Source organism: Tachypleus tridentatus, chromosome 12 (assembly GCF_004210375.1).
Source record: "Tachypleus tridentatus isolate NWPU-2018 chromosome 12, ASM421037v1, whole genome shotgun sequence".
Taxonomy (NCBI): domain Eukaryota; kingdom Metazoa; phylum Arthropoda; class Merostomata; order Xiphosura; family Limulidae; genus Tachypleus; species Tachypleus tridentatus.
In genome coordinates, this window is record NC_134836.1 from 127,309,346 (window position 1) to 127,331,134 (window position 21,789).

General features: G+C 36.6%; 1 protein-coding gene across 2 annotated transcripts in view; it reads left to right on the forward strand.

The window, feature by feature from the left end:
• LOC143234650 (degenerin-like protein unc-105) overlaps window positions 1–21,789 on the forward strand; it is a 49,469-nt gene that overhangs the window by 20,042 nt on the left and 7,638 nt on the right. Inside the window, exons 7-18 of one of the 2 annotated variants that reach the window (XM_076472161.1) lie at window positions 110–184; window positions 818–880; window positions 1,173–1,387; window positions 3,829–3,947; window positions 6,548–6,708; window positions 8,171–8,281; window positions 9,241–9,358; window positions 10,333–10,411; window positions 10,558–10,606; window positions 14,352–14,404; window positions 15,573–15,648; window positions 16,244–19,405. In XM_076472161.1, coding sequence (XP_076328276.1) covers window positions 110–184; window positions 818–880; window positions 1,173–1,387; window positions 3,829–3,947; window positions 6,548–6,708; window positions 8,171–8,281; window positions 9,241–9,358; window positions 10,333–10,411; window positions 10,558–10,606; window positions 14,352–14,404; window positions 15,573–15,648; window positions 16,244–16,438 — 1,314 coding nt within the window. In that variant the 3' untranslated portion in view covers window positions 16,439–19,405. Of the gene's footprint in view, window positions 1–109; window positions 185–817; window positions 881–1,172; window positions 1,388–3,828; window positions 3,948–6,547; window positions 6,709–8,170; window positions 8,282–9,240; window positions 9,359–10,332; window positions 10,412–10,557; window positions 10,607–14,351; window positions 14,405–15,572; window positions 15,649–16,243; window positions 19,406–21,789 lie in introns of those variants that run through there. The other variant, XM_076472162.1, reaches the window with a different exon arrangement.

Genomic DNA, 21,789 nt, shown 5'->3' on the forward strand with positions numbered 1-21,789 from the left:
TTGTTGGGCTATAAGCTTGAAGTGGTTATTTTTAACGTCTAGAATAGTTGCCAAATCTGAGAAGTTAATCATTGGTTTGATTATATATGGTTTGTTGCAATTCCACTAGGGTTGTAATCTTGGAACTTCTGATGTCCCCGAAGAACTGATAGCTCTTCTACAGAATATAACATCATCAATGAAGGTTTGTTCAAGTAATTACGTTGCTACAGTAACAGATACATGCTAAAATGGGTATTACGTTGTTATAGTAACAGTTAAATGCTAAAATGGGTATTACGTTGTTATAATAATATACACATTAAACTGGGTAATTACGTTGCTATAGTAACAGTTAAATGCTAAATATTACGTTGTTATAATAATATACACATTAAACTGGGTAATTACGTTGCTATAGTAACAGTTAAATGCTAAATATTACGTTGTTATAGTAACTGGTACACGTGAAACTGTTTGGGATCTCGTTTCGTTGTTAAACACAAAGCTTCACAATGAAGTACTAGGGCTCTTCCAATCGCAGGTATTGAAACTCGATTTTTAGTGTTATAAGCCCTCAGTCTTAGAGCTGAGTTACCAGGATGTTTGTTTCAGTAAGGATCATACTGCGTTGCCATGGGAACCGATTACGTTGTGAATGACTATCCTAAGTTGCTACGGTAACTGTTTAACGTTAATTTGTTCAGGATTGTTTATTATTTCATATTAAAGGTTATCGGTTAACCGTTTCTCTTATTGTAAATTGTAATTTTGGGATTGAAACATTATTGTGGAAATGGTTAGGTCAAAAGATAAAAGAACACGTTTTTCATTTCAGAGTCCCATCTGTTTGATAACTCCTGATGGCCTAAAGATGCTTTCAAACGTTGCACAAAACTTAGTAAGTAGTGGCCTATCTTGTGCGTGGATTTCTTCAGGGTTAAAACAAGTAAGATGAAAACTCAGGAGAAAAATATATTTCAGACAAACGCCCTCATTAAAAATGTTTATTACTTCTATTTGTGAGATTAGTTAAAAAATAAAATCGTTTTCAAGTAAATTTAACTTACAACTTTTTATGAGCAGACGACAAAAATGCTGAAAATATTCTATACCTTTTAAACATTGAATGAAAATCCGTTTATATTTTATCAATGAACGTGTTCTTCCATGTCTCTCTCCTTTTCCTCTAGAAAGACCAGCTCAGCACGTGTGCAACTACAATTATGGACGAATTTGACTTAAATGAAAATAATCAAAGTCCATTTTGGAAATTGACCAACTCTTTAAAATCCTTTCTGTCCACCTTGGAACGAACTGACCGCGACCAGGCTAAAAAGCTAGGACAGTCCTGGGAAAACCTTATTCTGTCTTGTTCGTATGAAGGAAAAGATTGCACAAACAGCAGGTTTGTCCATTTCAGTGAATATCAGAATTCATACAGAACATTGTCATTAGTATAAAGTACATATAATAGAAGGCCTTCTGGCTTGGTTTATTTCGAATTTCACGCAACATTACATGAAGGCTATCTGCGTTAGCCGTCCTTAATCTAGCATTTCTTTAGTTCATCTTTTACCAACGAGTGGTAGTATTGACTGTGACATTATAATTCCCCCACAGCTGAAGGCGCAAGCACGTTTTTTGGGACAGGGTTTTGAACCCGCGACCCTAACTACTTTGCCATACCGGGTCAAAGAGGGCATTCTGTATATAGCCAAATTATTTTGTTCTGTTAGCATCTTTCACAACACGAATTTGTTTCGTTTAGCATCTCGAACAAAGGATTTTATTAAGTGTAGAATTTTGAAAAAAACAACAACAACAACAATACCAAAAACCCTTTGTTTTGATTTGGAATCTTGGAAAGAGGACGCATTTGGTTCGGTTAGTTTCTTGAAAAATACATTTGTTTAGAACTTTACCCTTTCCTAAGTTTAATTGATAGGCTATAGGGAAGGCAATTCATCAGTAGCACCTACCGCCAACTCTTGGGCTACTCTCAGTGTTATGTGTATCTGTGTGTTTGATGTTGGTTAGTTCCTCGTTCTTATTACAGTAACTGGAAATAAACTTTGTTATATTAACCGTTATCTGTACCAAAACCTCATTTAAATAATTACCAGGTCTAGTCATTGTGAATTATAGTCATCTCACAAAACATGTAATAAGCAGCCAGGAGCATGCTTATGTAATGAGCATGCTCCTGGCTGTTCTTGTAGAACAATTAAACTAACATTCACATTCAGGTGTGCACCCACGGACCCAAAGTATGGAGCGCGTTTACGTGGAATCGAGACGCAAACTTAAACCCTCGGTACTGTACCGTTCAGGCCCGGCATGGCCAAGTGGGTTAAGGCGTTCGACTCGTAATCCGAGGGTCGCGGGTTCGAATCACGGTCGCGCCAAACATGCTCACCTGTTCAGCCGTGGGAGCGTTATAAATTTGATCAATCCCACTATTCGTTGGTAAAAGAGTAGCCCAAGAGTTAGCGGTGGGTGATGATGACTAGCTGCCTTTCCTCTAGTCTTACACTGCTAAATTAGGGATGGCTAGCGTAGATAGCCCTTGAGTAGCTTTGCGCGAAATTCAAAACAAACAAACAAACAAAACCGTACTGTTAAAAGTGTTAGGATAAAGTCAAAACTTCAGGCTACTTTCAACGAACAATGGAAGGTAAATCACAGATGAAACGTCAAAGTGTTTTTAGTCTTCATATTTAGTACAACAGACACTCAGTGGAAGTGTTTGTGTCCCCTTTAATAACAGCAAACAGTCTTTCAGGCATTGTTGTAACATATTTAATCAAAATATCCTTTGGGATTTTATTCCAAATGCCTTTAATATACCCCCATAAAGTTTCTTTGGAAGTAACTTTTGATTTGTTAAGTTTTTGATCTATTAAATTCCAGATATGCTTGGTTGGGTCAAGATCGGGGTTCTGTAGGGGTCACTGCATGACCTTGATGACTCCAGCAACTTCCTTCTTAGCTAAGTAACTTTTGTAAAGGTTAGATGAGTGTTTGGGGTCATTATCTTCTTGGTAGTATAATCCTTTACCAGTAATACACTAACCATACGGATGGTACTTGTACTGGTCCATTATTCCATCTATTTTGTGAATATTTCCTTTTGCCTCAGCAGTAAAACCATCACATTCTCTCCCCTAAACTTCATGGTAGGTGCTATACATTGAGTTAAATGTCTTTCACCTTTTATTCTTCTGGACGTACAACCTACGCTTCGAATCAAAATTTAAAACTTGGACTCATCCGCCCATTACCCCCTTTTCCAATCATCACTAGTGAGTTATCTGTGCTGTTCTTGTCACGAGTATCGAAACTCGATTTTCAGAGCTACACGTATTTAACTTGCTACTAGAAGACCAACATTTGACCATAAAATGAGACCCACTGCAGTACAAACTGAACAGATTGAAGGAACAAACTCCACAGGTTAAAACTTCCCGTCCATAACTTTGCTTCTAGGACGTCCTTTCAACACGTATTATCTGACACAGTTCGTTCGTTTTTTGTATTTTTTTAGTATTTGACCTATACGTTTTTAAAATGTTAATTCAAAGGCTTATTTTTAAACACAAAGCTCGCGAAGGGCTATCCATGCTGTGCCAACGCAGGGAACAGAATTTGAACTTTAATATTATAAGCCCTCAACCGTTATCGCTCGGTTGAAAAGTCTTAAATGTTTTACAAGTAAGATTTTTTTTGATATTATCACTTTTAGATTATTGGATTTTATACACAAACTAATTTGACGCTCACTATGTAAAGAAACATGATTCTGATCCTTAGGCCTAACATTCAAAATTTTATCTGTTATTTTACAAGTCTCTTCACGCAAGTGTTCTATTCATCTTACGGCAATTGTTACACGTTTAACTTTCACGAGGACGAAGAAAAGAGACAGAGATCCACAAGGTTGTCAGGATTCACCGGACCGAGATACGGTGAGTGTTTACTATTTACCGGACCGAAATACGGCGAGTGTTTAATATTTATCAGGCAATGATACGGTGAGTGTGTGTTTACTATTTATCAGGCCGTGATACGGTGAGTATTTACTATTTACCGGACCGAGATACGGTGAGTGTTTGCTATTTACCGGACCGAGATACGGTGAGTGTTTGCTATTTTTCAGGCCTTAATACGGTGAGTGTTTACTATTTACCGGACCGAAATACGGTGAGTGTTTACTATTTACCGGACCGAGATACGGCGAGTGTTTAATATTTACCGGACCGAGATACGGTGAGTGTTTAGTATTTATCAGGCCGTGATACGGTGAGTGTTTGCTATTTATCAGGCCGTGATACGGTGAGTGTTTGCTATTTACCGGACCGAGATACGGTGAGTGTTTGCTATTTATCAGGCCGTGATACGGTGAGTGTGTGTTTTCTATTTACCGGACCGAAATACGGTGAGTGTTTAATATTTATCAGGACGTGATACGGTGTGTCTGGGTTTACTATTTACCGGACCGAGATACGGTGAGTGTTTAATATTTATCAGGCCGTGATACGGTGTGTCTGGGTTTACTATTTACCGGACCGAGATACGGTGAGTGTTTATTCTTTATCAGGCCGTGATACGGTGTGTTGGGTTTACTATTTACCGGACCGAGATACGGTGTGTGTTCAGTATCTTTCTCTGTATATCTTTTGGACTTTTAGCATTTTTATGTAATGAAAATATTAATTATGTGGTTTCCTATTTATAAAAATAACTGGTAATTTTGTTAAAGTTTCTATTGTAAGATCGCAAAATAATAATAATAAATAACATTTATTTAATAGTGTATATCATGCTCTCTGGTCGAGGGGAATCGAACCCTTTTTTTAAAGTTGTAAAACCGAGGCTTTATACTGTCTCACCGGGGACTTATATAATAATAGTTTACAACAGTGGTTATAGAAATTTATACAAATTTTGGTGTTTTTATTTGTACAGCTAATGGATTAGTCCTCCGCTAGTACAGCGGTAAGTCTAAGGATTTACAACGCTAAAATCAGGGGTTCGATTCCTGTCGGTGAACTAAACAGATAGCCCGATGTGGCTTTGCTATAAGAAAACACACGCGGTAATCGATCAATTCATTTTCAATCTTTCCAAACACTGTTCATAATTATGGTGACTTTTATTTTGACTTTTTTGGAGCACAATTCCCTGGAAAAACCTTTTTTTTTAAAGAATAATTACCAGTATTTGATATAAATTGTATTTTTTTAAGTATTTGCCGCACCGGTCTTCCACCTTTTCCTTTGTCTTTAATTTGCTATATTCACCACTTCCCTGTCAACACAGCTACTTTATTTGTAATTTATAAACGAAAGAGACACGTAGAACCATGGCGCGTCCGCTCAACAACAACCGAGGGTTTTCGTGATTGATTCATGGTTTCAACTTTACGCACAGTTACTCTCTGTTCGTCATAACTCCGGGCCAACCCAAAATTTTGACCTGACTACGTGTTTATCTCGCCTCTCTTTTTTCCATTTCTAAGCCTACATTAAACCACGTTCGAGCAACTGTTAGGTTACTTCGGCAAACTCGCTCACTCCCAGATAAAGTTGTCACTTCTGATCCTGTCGTGAAAGCTGCTCCATTAGACTGGAATATAAATACAAATAACAAATCCCCCCCCAATGGCTCAGCGGTATGTCTGCGGACTTACAACGCTGAAAGCCGGGTTTCGATACCCGTGGTGGGCAGAGCACAGATAGCCCATTGAGTAGCTTTGTGCTTACTTCAAAACAGCAACAGGAGCTCTCTATCTAACTTTATATGGCTCGGCATGGCCAAGCGTGTTAAGGCGTGCGAATCATAATCTGAGGGTCGCGGGTTCGAATCCCCGTCGCGCCGTAGGGACGTTATAATGTGACGGTCAATCCCACTATTCGTTGGTAAAGATTAGCCCAAGAGTTGGCGGTGGGTTGTGATGACTAGCTGCCTTCTCTCTAGTCTTAAACTGCTAAATTAGGGACGGCTAGCACAGATAATCTGTGTGTAGCTTTGTGCGAAATTAAAACAAACAAATAACAGAAACGGCCTCAGGGGTGAAGAAAGAATGAATCATATTAAATCGACATAAGTTTGAAAACGAGAAAGACAGAAGAATAGATTTGTTAGTTCAGTACAAATTAGTTCACGAGTTTTATTTTAAAACGTTTCCTGAGAAAATAAATTATATTATAACGATTTATTTACGAGATAAAATTTTGATAGCAATTTTTTTTTAAAAAAAGGTCTATTCAAACACAATAGAAGTTACGTGATGTTATTAATTATTTATTGTTAGAGCGTAAGGCTGTTTATATTCAAGAATATAAAAATAAAATTACAAATACAAGTTTCTAATTACACTGATTACATACTGTTCTTTTAATTTTTTTATCTAAAATATTTAAGTGCTCTCAGCTGTGTTTTCCTGTTCTGCAAAGATTTAAAGATCTGGTGTTTACATTAATTTTGTTAGCACTCACAGATGTGATTCTCGCCTCCTAGTTTACAAACAAGAAAGTTAAGTAAACTGTAAGCCTTTTTTATTCAGGCCTCGAGCTTCTACTAAACCTCAATACCAGCCAGTACATGCCCACAACGAAAGAAACAGGCGTCAAAATAATCATCCATAGCCCCTTCTTACGAGCTGATACTGACCAAGATCTAATTCACGTCCCACCAGGGGTCGTGACGTACATAGGAGTAAGAATGGTTGGTACTGTTTCTGTATATGTCGAGTTTGATTCTGGAATCCATATCTCTCTGTAGCTCTGATTTTTTTTGTTAATTGTTTTAGCTGTTGCTTTTAACGAATGAGTTTGCGCTTGGAAGATTCCTTTGGGAAATAATCAAACTTTAAACATATTTAAAACGTTAATAAATTTTTAGTACCATATTTTTCGTGCGAATACTTTTCACAGAAAAAGTAGAAACAACCAGTCGTACTGTCTGTGAGTTTAAGACTTTAAAGCATGTGAATCGTCGTCAGATCCTCTTCGTGTTTAGAAAGTATTTACAGAAGTTGCTCATGAAAATTCCATAAAACCGCTTGTAAGTGATTTATTAAACTGTGGAACATTTTTTTAACACCATAAAGAACGTCTCTGTGTTTCTACAGGAGTAACATCTTACATTTTCTAAAGATGTACAGGATGGTCCAAAAGTGTAGGACTGATGTTTCAATCAACACAACACAGGAATGGTGGCAAGCAGTAATTTACACAACACAGGAATGGTGGCAGCAGTAATTCACACAACACAGGAATGGTGGCAAGCAGTAATTCACAAAACACAGGAATGGTGGCAAGCAGTAATTCACACAACACAGGAATGGTGGCAGCAGTAATTCACACAACACAGGAATGGTGGCAGCAGCAATTCACAAAAACAGGAATGGTGGCAGCAGTAATTCACACAACACAGGAATGGTGGCAAGCAGTAATTCACAAAACACAGGAATGGTGGCAAGCAGTAATTCACAAAACACAGGAATGGTGGCAAGCAGTAATTCACAAAACACAGGAATGGTGGCAAGCAGTAATTCACACAACACGGGAATGGTGGCAGCAGTAATTCACACAACACGGGAATGGTGGCAGCAGTAATTCACACAACACGGGAATGGTGGCAGCAGTAATTCACACAACACAGGAATGGTGGCAAGCAGTAATTCACACAACACGGGAATGGTGGCAGCAGTAATTCACACAACACAGGAATGGTGGCAAGCAGTAATTCACACAACACAGGAATGGTGGCAAGCAGTAATTCACAAAACACGGGAATGGTGGCAAGCAGTAATTCACAAAACACAGGAATGGTGGCAATCAGTAATTTACACAACACAGGAATGGTGGCAGCAGTAATTCACACAACACAGGAATGGTGGCAGCAGTAATTCACACAACACAGGAATGGTGGCAAGCAGTAATTCACACAACACAGGAATGGTGGCAGCAGTAATTCACACAACACAGGAATGGTGGCAGCAGTAATTCACACAACACAGAAATGGTGGTAGCAGTAATTCACATAACATAAGAATGAAATTCCCTATATATTTAAAGTTCCAAACATGTCTGACATCAAGCCACGTTAACCAGATGAGAAGATATGTAAATAGGTAACTGTGTGAAATAACTGTATGAAAAACGACCTCTGTATTTTTAAACAGGTGAACATCACACGGCTGGAACATCCTTATCCTGATAAATGTAGTGACGACTGGAAATCTACTGATTTATTGAAATGGTCCCTTAATCTAAATTATGGCTATACAGCGCAGGTGTGTAAAATTTTTGTTTTACCGTTTATCAATTTTAGAAAGATATTTAGAAGTTTTTTTTTTACGGTATCCTCTAATACGTCCCACGTGATTAACCTTTACCGCACATTTTAAAGAAAGTTTTGAAATAATGTTATCTCTCCACTAAGGGAAGTTCTCCTATTTTAATATATATATTATTTTACATCTTTCGCAGAAGGACGTTCTTTGCTCTAAGTTGTGAGTGTGTTATAAGTGTGACAATCAGTAGTTCAGAATTAGGAGAGCTAGCCTTAGTGAGTTAGTCGTAAATACAAATATTAAACTAACAACAATCATCCAATCATGGTTTTTAATTTTCTTTCATTCTTTACCTGCGTCTACTTTTCTCGGTGTTATTTCAGAAATTATTAAATCAATTTTAATAATGTGGGAGCCGTCTACAAATTGCAGTGAAGTCTGTCTATCCAAGAACTTCCGACATCTTGGGTCTGGCATGGCCTCGTGGTTATGGCGCTCGATTCATAATCTGAGGGTCATGGGTTTGAATCATGTCACCAAACATGCTCGCCTTTTCAGCTACGGGGGCGTTATAATGCGAAGATTATTCCTGTGATTCGTTTGTAAAAGAGTAGCCCAAGAGTTAGCGATGGGTGGTGTTGACTAATTACCTACCTTCTAGTCTGTCACTTCATAATTAGGAAAGTTAGCGCGGATAGGCCTCGTGTAGATCTGCGTGAATTCAACATACAAAAAAAAAACAAAAAACCACAAAATTCTACCATCTCTTCTGGAAAGTAAAGCAGAATTCGTCAAACAAATCTAAACGAAGAAAACTACAGTTAGGTATATAAGTCAGTAAAAGCTTTCGTGTGTTTCACATTCGTTCATAGTAGACTATAATACAAGTTAAATTGCTTGCTAACTTCTCTCGTATGTTTACCACACTTATAGTTGATTTGTACTTTCTTTTTTCACAGGTTTGTCTAAAGTTTTGTTTCCAAAAGAACATCATTGAGCAGTGCCATTGTTTCACGACGTCCACTCCTATACCAAGTTACTACAAACATATCCCGGAGTGTGAACTCAAAATACCAGGTAAAAACTTGTGTTGTAAATAATATAATGCACGTAACGAATGTAAGTGTTGTGTTTAACTGCAAAATATAACATGTTGCATTCGTTGACAAGTTAAACAGTTAGATTAATTACAGATAAAATAACAATACGAGAAAGTTCTACAAATTTCCGTGATTCTCTTCGTCTCTCCACCACAGTCTCTTTCTTTTGGGGGGCCAGGAGGTTAAGGCACTCGACTCGTGTTCTGAAGGTCGCGGGTTCGAATCCCCGTCACACCAAACATGCTCGCCCTTCCAGCCGTGGGGGCGTTATAATGTGACGGTCAATCCCACTATTCATTGGATTCAAGAGTTGGAGGTGGGTGGTGATGACTAGCTTCCTTCCCTCTAGTCTTACACTACTAAATTAGGGACGGCTAGCGCAGATAGCTCTAGTGTAGCTTTGCGCGAAATTCAAAAACTAACCAAACTCTTTTGTGGGGGGGGGTTACAACCTCCATTTCCTTTTGCTACACTACATGCTATTTACTCTATTCTAAGGTAAACTCGAGGGATTATAATTCTAAAATGTGAGATTTGATTCACGCAAAGAGCACAACATAATTGGCCCCCTGTGAATCTTTGCGCTATTAATAACAACATTTTCCACTCTACGAGTCCTCTGATAGCCTGATGGTTAGGACACTCTACTCGTAATATGCAGGTTCAAATCCAGTTAGTGATCGAGTTCGCCCTGTTAGCCCTGGGGTCGTTATAATGTGTTGGTCGTGTTCCTATTATTCGTTGTTAAAGAGTCTTCATGGAAATCGGACTCTCACTTCCAAGTTAGGGTTTGGTTAGTGCAGATGGCGCTCTAGTAGCTTTGCGCTAAATTCTTGTTTGTTTAGAATCAAGCGCAAAGCTACGCTGGGTGGACACGCGAAATTCAACAAAACAAATACGCCCTCCGTCTTACATTTTCTGTTACGCAATATAGTTCGTTCTTTGTTGCAGGTAACAAGACCTGCTTGGAGAATATGAGATTTAAGTACTACAACGGAGAACTGGAATGTGATTGTCCACCACGCTGCCGGTAAGATACCTGTTTACTCCTGATAATTACAAATTAAAAGAAAACAATATAAACTCGTAAATAAACTTTAATTAGCTATCTACACTTGTTAAACTTGACATACAAGATGCCTAACGTTTCTGCTTTTTTGTTTTCTTTTTGGCCAGTGAAATATCCTATGAAAAGGCAGTGTCCACTGCAAAAGAAACAAAGCAAGTAAGAAGCCATTATTTAGTTTGAATTTTTTTATCAAATTCGATGTGATTTTTAAACACCTGATTAATAGGTGTGTTGTACATTAGAAATAGAATACAATAAAGGTTCTCGATATACATATCATTGGTCACACCATATTGTTACAATATGTATAATGTTGGTCACACCACATTGTTACAGTATGTATAATGTTGGTCACACCACATTGTTACAGTATGTATAATGTTGGTCACACCACATTGTTACAGTGTGTATAATGTTGGTCACACCACATTGTTACAGTGTGTATAATGTTGGTCACACCACATTGTTACAGTGTGTATAATGTTGGTCACACCACATTGTTACAGTGTGTATAATGTTGGTCACACCACATTGTTACAGTGTGTATAATGTCGGTCACACCACATTGTTACAGTGTGTATAATGTCGGTCACACCACATTGTTACAATGTGTATAATGTCGGTCACACCACATTGTTACAATGTGTATAATGTCGGCCACACCACATTGTTACAATGTGTATAATGTCGGCCACACCACATTGTTACAATGTGTATAATGTCGGTCACACCACATTGTTACAATGTGTATAATGTCGGCCACACCACATTGTTACAATGTGTATAATGTCGGTCACACCACATTGTTACAATGTGTATAAAGTTGGTCACACCACATTGTTACAGTGTGTATAAAGTTGGTCACACCATATTGTTACAGTGTGTATAATGTTGGTCACACCACATTGTTACAATGTGTATAATGTTGGTCACACCACATTGTTACAATGTGCATAATGTTGGTCACACCACATTGTTACAATGTGTATAATGTTGGTCACACCACATTGCTACAATGTGTATAATGTTGGTCACACCACATTGTTACAATGTGTATAATGTCGGCCACACCACATTGTTACAATGTGTATAATGTCGGCCACACCACATTGTTACAATGTGTATAATGTCGGCCACACCACATTGTTACAATGTGTATAATGTCGGCCACACCACATTGTTACAATGTGTATAATGTCGGCCACACCACATTGTTACAATGTGTATAATGTCGGCCACACCACATTGTTACAATGTGTATAATGTTGGTCACACCACATTGTTACAATGTGTATAAAGTTGGTCACACCACATTGTTACAGTGTGTATAAAGTTGGTCACACCACATTGTTACAGTGTGTATAATGTTGGTCACACCACATTGTTACAATGTGTATAATGTTGGTCACACCACATTGTTACAATGTGTATAATGTTGGTCACACCACATTGTTACAGTGTGTATAATGTTGGTCACACCACATTGTTACAGTGTGTATAATGTTGGTCACACCACATTGTTACAGTGTGTATAATGTCGGTCACACCACATTGTTACAATGTGTATAATGTCGGTCACACCACATTGTTACAATGTGTATAATGTCGGTCACACCACATTGTTACAATGTGTATAAAGTTGGTCACACCACATTGTTACAGTGTGTATAAAGTTGGTCACACCATATTGTTACAATGTGTATAATGTTGGTCACACCACATTGTTACAATGTGTATAATGTCGGCCACACCACATTGTTACAATGTGTATAATGTCGGCCACACCACATTGTTACAATGTGTATAATGTCGGCCACACCACATTGTTACAATGTGTATAATGTCGACCACACCACATTGTTACAATGTGTATAATGTCGGTCACACCACATTGTTACAATGTGTATAATGTTATTACATTGTTACAATATTTACTGTAGAGAGAGTATCTATACAATTCTTATCAACTTATTGGAATGCTTTTTCCATTAACAAATAACAGGAAGCGTATTGAAAATATAGAAAATGTTTTATTACATAAATGTCATTTAAAAACACACATAAGGACTCTTTTTCTCCCAATTAGTAATTACAGTCACGTGGATACTTGAAACGTTAAAAAGAAACAAAACTACAAGTAATACAATAAAACTGACATTACACACGTCCATTACACATTACACACGTTAAGCGCCCATTACATCATCATTATGACGTTTACCAAGAACTGACATACGACGAAATTAGTATCAGTGGTATCTTAAGAACCGCCCCCCCCCCCCGAAAGAAAAAAACGTCTTAGTATTGTTTGTTTGTTTTTGAATTTCGCGCAAAGCTACACGAGGGCTATCTGCGCTAGCCATCCCTAATTTAGCAGTGTAAGACTAGAGGAAAGGCAACTAGTCGTCACCACCCACCGCCAACTCTTGGACTACTCTTTTATCAACGAATAGTGGGATTGATCAAACATTATAACGCCCCCACGGCTGAAAAGGCGAGCATGTTTGGTGTGACGGGGGATTCGAGCCCGCGACCCTCAGATTACGAGTCGAACACCTTAACCCACCTAGCCCTGCCGAGCAAAACATCTCAGTAATAGAAGGGGCACGTGGTAGAACTCTGGTTTTTGAAGTTGGTGAACCAGGTTCGAATACGTTCGCTACTACAAAATATCTCCCGCGCTTTAAACTGTAAGTGTGTTTATAAGTATTATAATCAGTGGTTCAGAATTTGGAGAGCAAGCCTTAGTAAGTTTGTCGTAAATACAAATATTTAACTAACAACAGTAATTCAATTATGATAAAAAACAGGAATATTCACAGTCCTTAAATGAGTAAACAGTTTACAGACTCACGATGCTAAAAATCTGAGATTCGATTCCACGCAGTGCGCAGAGCGTAGATAGTCCATTGTATTCCCACCTGCTACGAAAGACCTTTGTTATTATTGGTTGTAAACGGGATCCAACAGTGGCATAATACTATAATTACAGCAAAAACCACGTCTTGCTTGTGATTCATCTAGGACCTCAGTATAACCTCTTGTATCAACTTTATCCATGAGTTACAGAAGGGCAAGTTTTAATAATAAGAAAAAAATCATATTTTTGTTATTGATAACAATGACTTATTTAAAGTGTTGAAGTTAAGAAATAATATTTAACGTTTATTTTAATGTATTTCTATCCTGAGATCGTTTCGTAAATAAATACATTTTGCTGTATGAGTGAATTACTATTTAAAAAATTAAACTTAAGATGTTAAAAGACAATAGTTTGTCATAAGAAGTTGGTTTGTTTTCAATATCGCGCGAAGATGCACAAGGGCTATCTGCACTAGCTATCCCTAATTTAGCAGTGTAAGAGTAGAGGGAAGGTAAGTAGACATCACGACTCACCGTCAACTCTTGGGCTACTCTTTTGCCAACGAATAGTGGGATTGACTGTAACGTTATAACGTTCCCACGAATGAAAGGGTGACCATGTTTGGTGTGACGGGAATTCGAACCCTCGGATTACGAGTCGAGTGCCCGGTCGTCATGAGGAGTACCTGAACTTATTTTAAACTGATGGATTAGAGGAAAAGCAGCTAGCTAGCCAATAACAGCACTGACTTGTGGGATACTCCAATCAAATACTAGAACTTGAGTATCGCTCTTATAACGCATCTAAAGGTTCAAAGTTCGGAGTGTAATTTTTTATTGTAATGGGACGCGAACCACGGACCCTTGAATCCACAGTTTGGCACGCCAATCAACAGGGCTAAGCTCGTCTTGAAAGATATCGCACGCATAATCGTAATGGTGTTACATTAAATGGTAATATTTGTTAAGCATTGTTTCTTAAAAGGATCACAACATTGTGATTGGTTTTCTTGTTACCAAACTAATATCTCTTTTACAGTGTCAGCTACTGAAAGATCCAAACCGACAAAACCAGACACAAGATGTTTCCGAGTAAGTATTTTAACAGTTTGTTTATTTATAAAGTATCGTGTCGTTTATTGAAGTATCTCAAAATAAAATCTGGAGTCTCTATTAGTTAATAACTTGAAACATAGTGAAGCAAACAATGTAATCACACTGCGAGATAAAAACATCGATAAGAAGTCGTTGTTTGTTTTGTATTTCGCGCAAAGCTACACGAGGGGTATATCCGCTAGCCGTCCCTAATTTAGTAGTGTAAGACTAGAGAGAAGGCAACTAGTCATCACCACCCATCGTCAACTCTTTTACCAACAAATAGTGGGACTGACTGTAACATTATAACGCCCCCAAGGCTGAAAGGGCGAGCATGTTTGGCGCGATGGGGATGCGAACCCGCGACCCTCAGATTACGAGTCGAGCACCTTAACCACCGGGCCAGATTTATGGTAATAGCTAGTCACACGCATACCATGTAATCCCGTAGTCTAAACCTAAATTAAAACAACCCTCGATCTTGCGGTTTTTTCGGTGATAGTTTTGTTTGTTTTAAATTTCGCGCTAAACTACACGAGGGTTATCTGTGCTAGTTGTACTTAATTTAGCAGTGTAAGACTAGAAGGTAGGCAGCTAGTCATCACCATCCACCGACAACTCTTAGGTTACACTTTTATATTATAACACCCTCACAGCTGAAAGGGCGAGCATTTTGTGCGATGGGGATCCGAACCAAAGCTATTGTTGTCTACTCTGAAATGTGTTATAAGACGATTTACATCACTGGGTTGATAAACTTATGCATACAAGGAACATTTCACATATTCTTTTGACCCTGTTTATTAATTGTAGTTTTAACGAAAAGCCTCCTCTGATTTATAAAAATGAACGTGAAGTGGGATTGGTCGTCACATATAACGCCCTACGACTGAAAGGGCGAGCGTGTTTTATGAGGCGGGGATTGGAATCCGCGACACTCAGACGACGAATCGAGCACCCTCGTCACCTGGTCGTCCTGGGCTCAACATGTTGTTGAATAAGTCCTCAAACAAAGGTTAACTTAAACAAGAAAACAGTATATTTTGTACCCTGGGAATTGTTGTGAAATATGTTTAGGGTCTTTACTAACTATAGTATATTTCGTACCCTGGAATTTTTTCGGCATTGTTTCTAAACAGCTTCTTAGCCTGATTTTATTTCCTAGCACAGAAAAAGTGAAAGCTGTGATATACTTCCAGTCAATGAGTTATGAAGAAATTCTTCAGGAGCCTAAATATTCGGTAAGTTATCCTCTACCTGTTGATTCTGATATTCAAACTCTATCATTTAACCTGTGAACAACGTTTTAAATCAGGACAAACGAGCTTTGACAAGCCTCCACAACTGGGTTGAGGAAAAAAAAGTCGTGTTAAATTTCTGTAGCATGTAAATAAAATCGCATTGGTTTGCGTTAGAGTTTTAACATCACTGAATTTATATATAAACACAGTTAATAGGTTAGGGTTAGTATTTCAAGTTTTATTAAATCACGAATAAAGAACTCTTTATTAAAACTTAACTATTTAAAGACGTGCAATATAAAGCATACATTCTCAGTGATTCAACGAGAGTAATATTTGTAAACGGTAACTATTTTCTGTAAAATAATAATTATCTCAGGCAAAACTTTATTTAGGATGTAATTATACGTTTTGGGAATTGCGTTGAAACATATAACCAAATCGTTAAAATTTAAATATACAAACTTTAATCCAATTCCATCGGTTGTCTCGTGTCAGATTTCACCTAATGACGTAAGCCTCGAGTCATTTAGCGGACACATTTTTAGATCACGAGCGTTAACTGAGATTATTACTTTTCTCTCTCTTCTTCTAGTTTTCACTTCTTACTGGAAACGTTGGAGGGATCTTGGGAGTGTACATAGGGTTTTCTTTCATGGTCATCTTCGAGATAGTAGAGGTTCTGGCTCGCACGTGTCTTGGTAAATTCACAGAGCGTACACAGACTCGTCCACAGCCGGACGGCGTCGCCACGATACAGGCTTTTGTTAGAACAGGGAAAGTTGAATAATTTTAGCGAATCGCTAGAGAAGTGCTGTTTTATCTCGCTTGTTTTAAAAACTGAGAAAAATATCGCTCTGCTCGAAGTTTTTTGTTAAGATTTTGAAGATCAAAACACTGACTTGACGCAGTTTAACATTGTGACACTGACAGCCATTGCTTTTTTTCATGAACATTTTTTTAAATTTATGCAATAAGTCATAAACTGTGCATAAAAAAATCTGTCTTCTTTGGTTCCTTTAGGATAGCGGGAAAAAGTGCCCTAAAGCTCTGATTACGTCCGTTCTGTAAGAACGAGAAATTGATCACGAAAGAACCAGACTCCTTTCACTCTCTATACAACAATTATATTAGTAGTTAGTGTGCGCGTGTAATTTGTATTCGTTGTTATAATTTACACTTGGTACGAACGTTCATAAATGTTTAAAATCTTGACGCTACACTGATCAGATTATTCTTACAATTTCCGTTGTATTCCCTGCAATTTAGCCGAATACCCGCTATAAAAGTTAAGGTGGAATTTGAGTTACTTCGTTAATTCATTTAATTTTTAATAGTTAAAGAGCGAAATTCTTCTATTTGTATCGAGATTCAAATCCGTGTATCATAAGTGACAGCTAATAATTATTTAATTACCATATGCGTAAATATATATATGGAAAGAAGATAAGAAAGTGGTGACCCCTGTAAAAGTGTTTTCACTGCATATGTTACCTGTAGTGTAGAAAAAAAGACGCAAACCTAAGGTGTATATTTTGAAAGATAACGAAGTCACTAATATAATTATAAATAACATAGCGACCTCTACCCTTCAAATATATCTCTTATTACACTAATTTTGTTTTATAATTTTTTCAGAAGCGGGTTATAACCTACACGTTCGTTAATAAATGGAATAATCTGTTCCTAAAGAAGTTGTAAAGCGAAATTAGGGTAATAAAAGATATATTCGAAGGTTAGAGGTCGCTATTTTATTTATATTAATAGTTGTGTATTTTAATAATTTCCATTAGCGTTAAAATCACGAATAACAAAGAACACATTAAAAACGTAGTTTAAAAACTCTATTGAAATGTTTAAAAATAAACACGCCTTTACTTTTAAATATTTACATTATAAGTTACTTTTGAATACGTGTGAATACTCATGTACTCAGAATAAATATGGAAATGTACGAAAAATAGATTATGAAAACTTCTGAAATACCCCACGTACCCGTTAAGGTTTAAGACTAAACCGGTTGTATAAACGTTTTCAAATGATGCACTTAATATGTACACCAAACAGTACAGCGAATATTTACAGTGCAAGGTAAAGAACATATGTCGAATAGATTAAGTTAGGTTCTCAAGAACTATCTACCATATAATAAAATATAACACCAACAAGAACTTGGTAGTAACTTGACAGGATAGATGGGTAAGGCTGTATGTAGAACGTTCAACAATAACTTTGTCAGAAAGTAGCAGACCAACAGTGTAGAGGACCCTAGTGGCCAATATTTTCAATTAGGAAAATGACGATTTTTCAGTTAAAAATAACGTTCATAAAAAGTATATTCACACAAAAACTCAATGTACTTTTCTATAGTCACCACGAACTGAAAAAGTGGTGAAATAAATCAGTCACTAACTTTATTTATTATGACCGAGCTTTTATAGAAGATACGTTAGATTTATGTTTATCTCAGGACTAAATGGCCAGTATCTGTAGTACACACGTTCAAATTCTATTAAATTAGGACCCCACTTTAGAGGGCGCTGGCTTCGCTACAAATTTTCGAAGCACGTATTTTAAAACCCAATTAACCATGTTTACGTATATATATACATATATATAATTCTAAGCTAACGTGGTATATATAGTTCTATAATATTCAAGCACGTCTGTACAAGTTTACTTGATTGTCACATTGTATTATAAATTGTTGGCAAGTGTAAAAATTTGAGCACCAAACTTACAGAACCATCATTCATAATTAGAAACGTTTTATCAACACAAGTTTATATTATCTTTAGTTTTTTCATCTCGTTAAACAAGTACGTGTATTGAAGCAATAAATATTATGTGACTTCTTTGTAACCAATCAGAACTTCACTTAGACGGCTCATTTCGTGAAGGTTGTGATATACAAAGTTCCTGAAGTGATATCATGAGTAAATCAAAATTGGTTTAAAATTTTGAATCCACTTTTTCTCTATTTATGTTCTGTTCTTTACTATTTTTTAAAAAAATAACGACATACGAGTTCAATGTTTAACCACGTGGGTTAAGAATTTAAACCATATGTTTTATATAGAAAACTAATTATTAGCGGTCAGTAAAGATAGTTGATTGAGTTTCGTACTGTCAACAACTTATTTCTCTGTGCATTTTATAACTTTACTAAGGCAAACAAATGGAACTTGATTAAAATGTATGGTTTTAAGAGGCTAAAACCTAGACGAAATTTAAAAGCCAGTAACCTTTCACTTGTCACAAAAATTACGTATACTACAACTTGTTTTAAAATAGTCCATGATTACAAGTTTCACACAATTAGTTGTGATTCTCACTGTTCATACAGGTTATTAGTCCAACTCTCCTTAGGATTAAGAGGGTTGGTCAGATCCAGAGTAGTGTTTCACCAACTCTCGCTTTAAAACAAACAATTGATGTTGGATTCCTGTTCATAAGTACAGAGTTTTTCAAAAAGATGGTGTTACTTTGATAAATCATACTTTGTAAACACTTATAACTAAAACTTGAATACGATAATTAAATGAAGTTTTTGAAAGATGGTTCAACTGCTCTAATTTTTCTTTACACGAATTGAATCGTTATATTTGTTTTGTATTCAAAATTGGTTTTTCTGTCTTTTTCAATCATTTTTTGAAAAGTTTTAATCTTGTATTCAAGTGGAAAATGTGTTTGACAATTGTTTTATTTAAATAGAGCCATTTCTTTCTAACGAGAAGCCAGTTTTATACAACAAAGTGCCGAATTTTTTTTCAACATTGTGTAATTTCTCATCTTGAAAAATACAAGCTATAATCATCAACTACCTAAGTAGATTTTCACTTGGAAACAAACTCTCTTTTGAAGTAATTTTCCTGACATAATTAAGTTCCCAGTTTGATTGTTTTTTTTTTTATTTCGCGCAAAGTTGGTCATTCCCAGGTATCTTGTAATATATTAGTGATGTACTGAGAATTATTCTGGTGGCCAGCACTGGACTTTTTCTGTAACCTATCAGTCCTGGTGTTGCATGACTACTCTGTATCATAAACAGATTAGTAAAACCATATTCCAATTAGTACCTTATTGCTTTATGCTTGGACGTGCCTACATCCATGTCCAACATAAATATTTATATGAATTAAAACTCAATGTATTTTCATGCCGGTGACGATAAAATAAAACGTTGGAAGATAACAACTTGTATGTGAACATCACTATTACACTTCAACTACTTACCTAACACACGGAGGACTAACACATCCCTAAATGACCCACTTAGGTGAATCCAAACCTGTCACAGAGACCTAAATGGCTTCCACTTCTTAACTCTAGATAGCAACATGAATCGATTTTCAGAGCTAGTAATATAATTCCACCTAACAGCTTACACTAGATAAATTTAGAAATGTCCTGAATGGGCAGTGAAGGAAACCTTTGCATATGTGCACCAAATTTACAAAAAGTCGGCCCCCGTCATTAAACCTATAAAGATTGTTTTTTTTTTTCAACTAATCACAGTGTACTATTTGACCTGAATGACCCGCATGCTTTTGTTTTGGTTCATACGTTAATTATATGTTTTGTCTTTAAAAAATACAGTTTCCTTTCTATTTCGTTTTCAAACATTTTGCTTTCTGTTGATTGAACTTTTATGAAAAAAAGCAGTTAGTTATTCACAGACACTGTAGTTAGAGACGTTATTTCTTCCCAGAGTCTCTGTAATCAATGTGTCAGCTTCAGACTGGTTAAATGTTAGATTACGTGTTCATCACATTGGATGTCTTTCTGCGACACATCAATGTGTAGATGTTATGTCTCTTCAACATCGTAAAGATCCCTGAATGGCTCATCTTATACCCTAGACTTTTCCTGGATCTCTAATAACACTCCCATATTCAAGTGATTGTATACTTATAAGGTATCCATGCTGTATTCCACAACACACTGTGGGCCTTCATGGTTACTAATTTCTTCACCTTCCGGAAACTATATATTATACAAGTTTTCCTCTGCATACAGAACTACTGATAACATTGCAAAGTTGAAATGTCATAAAATTACACCGTGAAACCAGTATTTCTACAAACCTCATGAGTATATGTATATTACAGTAAAACACGAAGTTTATTTTCAGACGACTGCTTATTTGCCCATTCCGTGATCATAAAACACAAGACGTAATTTTAGCAGACAATTCAACTAGTTACAAGTCAAAACAACACCAGATGAATTTAAAAAGCTTTTCAATAGAAGCGAGCTTGGAGTACAGCTGACCAATGAAACTAAAATATAAAATTTATTTGGAACTATAAACAAGCTTATTCATCAGATTTGGATGTACAAAAGCTACATTAAATGAGATAACAAACTTCCCCCAAAGCACATAGCCAAACAGGACAAAGTATATCCTAACATCAGCCAAAGCATTCCAAATTATGTGCGTGGAAAAAGCGTAGTATTCTTGGGATATCAGGAAGCCATTCACCTAATGTGTGGGAATAGATTAATATTTTTAGATACGGGGAAGCCAATCCAAATTATGCGTGAAAACAGTCTTCTGAGAACACCAGGAAATCATTCCATGTAATGTGTAGGAACAGCTTAACCTTTTTTAGAACAAAGAAAGTGGAATATTCGTGTCTCTGATTGCAACCAATGAAAACCAAAATGAAGAATGCGGAATATTCGTGTCTCTGGTTGTAACCAATGAAAACCAAAATGAAGAATGTGGAATATTCGTGTGTCTGATTGTAACCAATGAAAACCAAAATGAAGAACGTGGAATATTTGTGTGTCTGATTGTAACCAATAAAAACCAAAATCAAGAACGTGGAATATTCGTGTCTGATTGTAACCAATACAAACCAAAATCAAGAACGTGGAATATTCGTGTCTGATTGTAACCAATACAAACCAAAATCAAGAACGTGGAATATTCGTGTGTTTGATTGTAACCAATACAAACCAAAATCAAGAACGTGGAATATTCGTGTGTTTGATTGTAACCAATACAAACCAAAATCAAGAACGTGGAATATTCGTGTGTTTGATTGTAACCAATACAAACCAAAATCAAGAATGTGGAATATTCGTGTGTTTGATTGTAACCAATACAAACCAAAATCAAGAATGTGGAATATT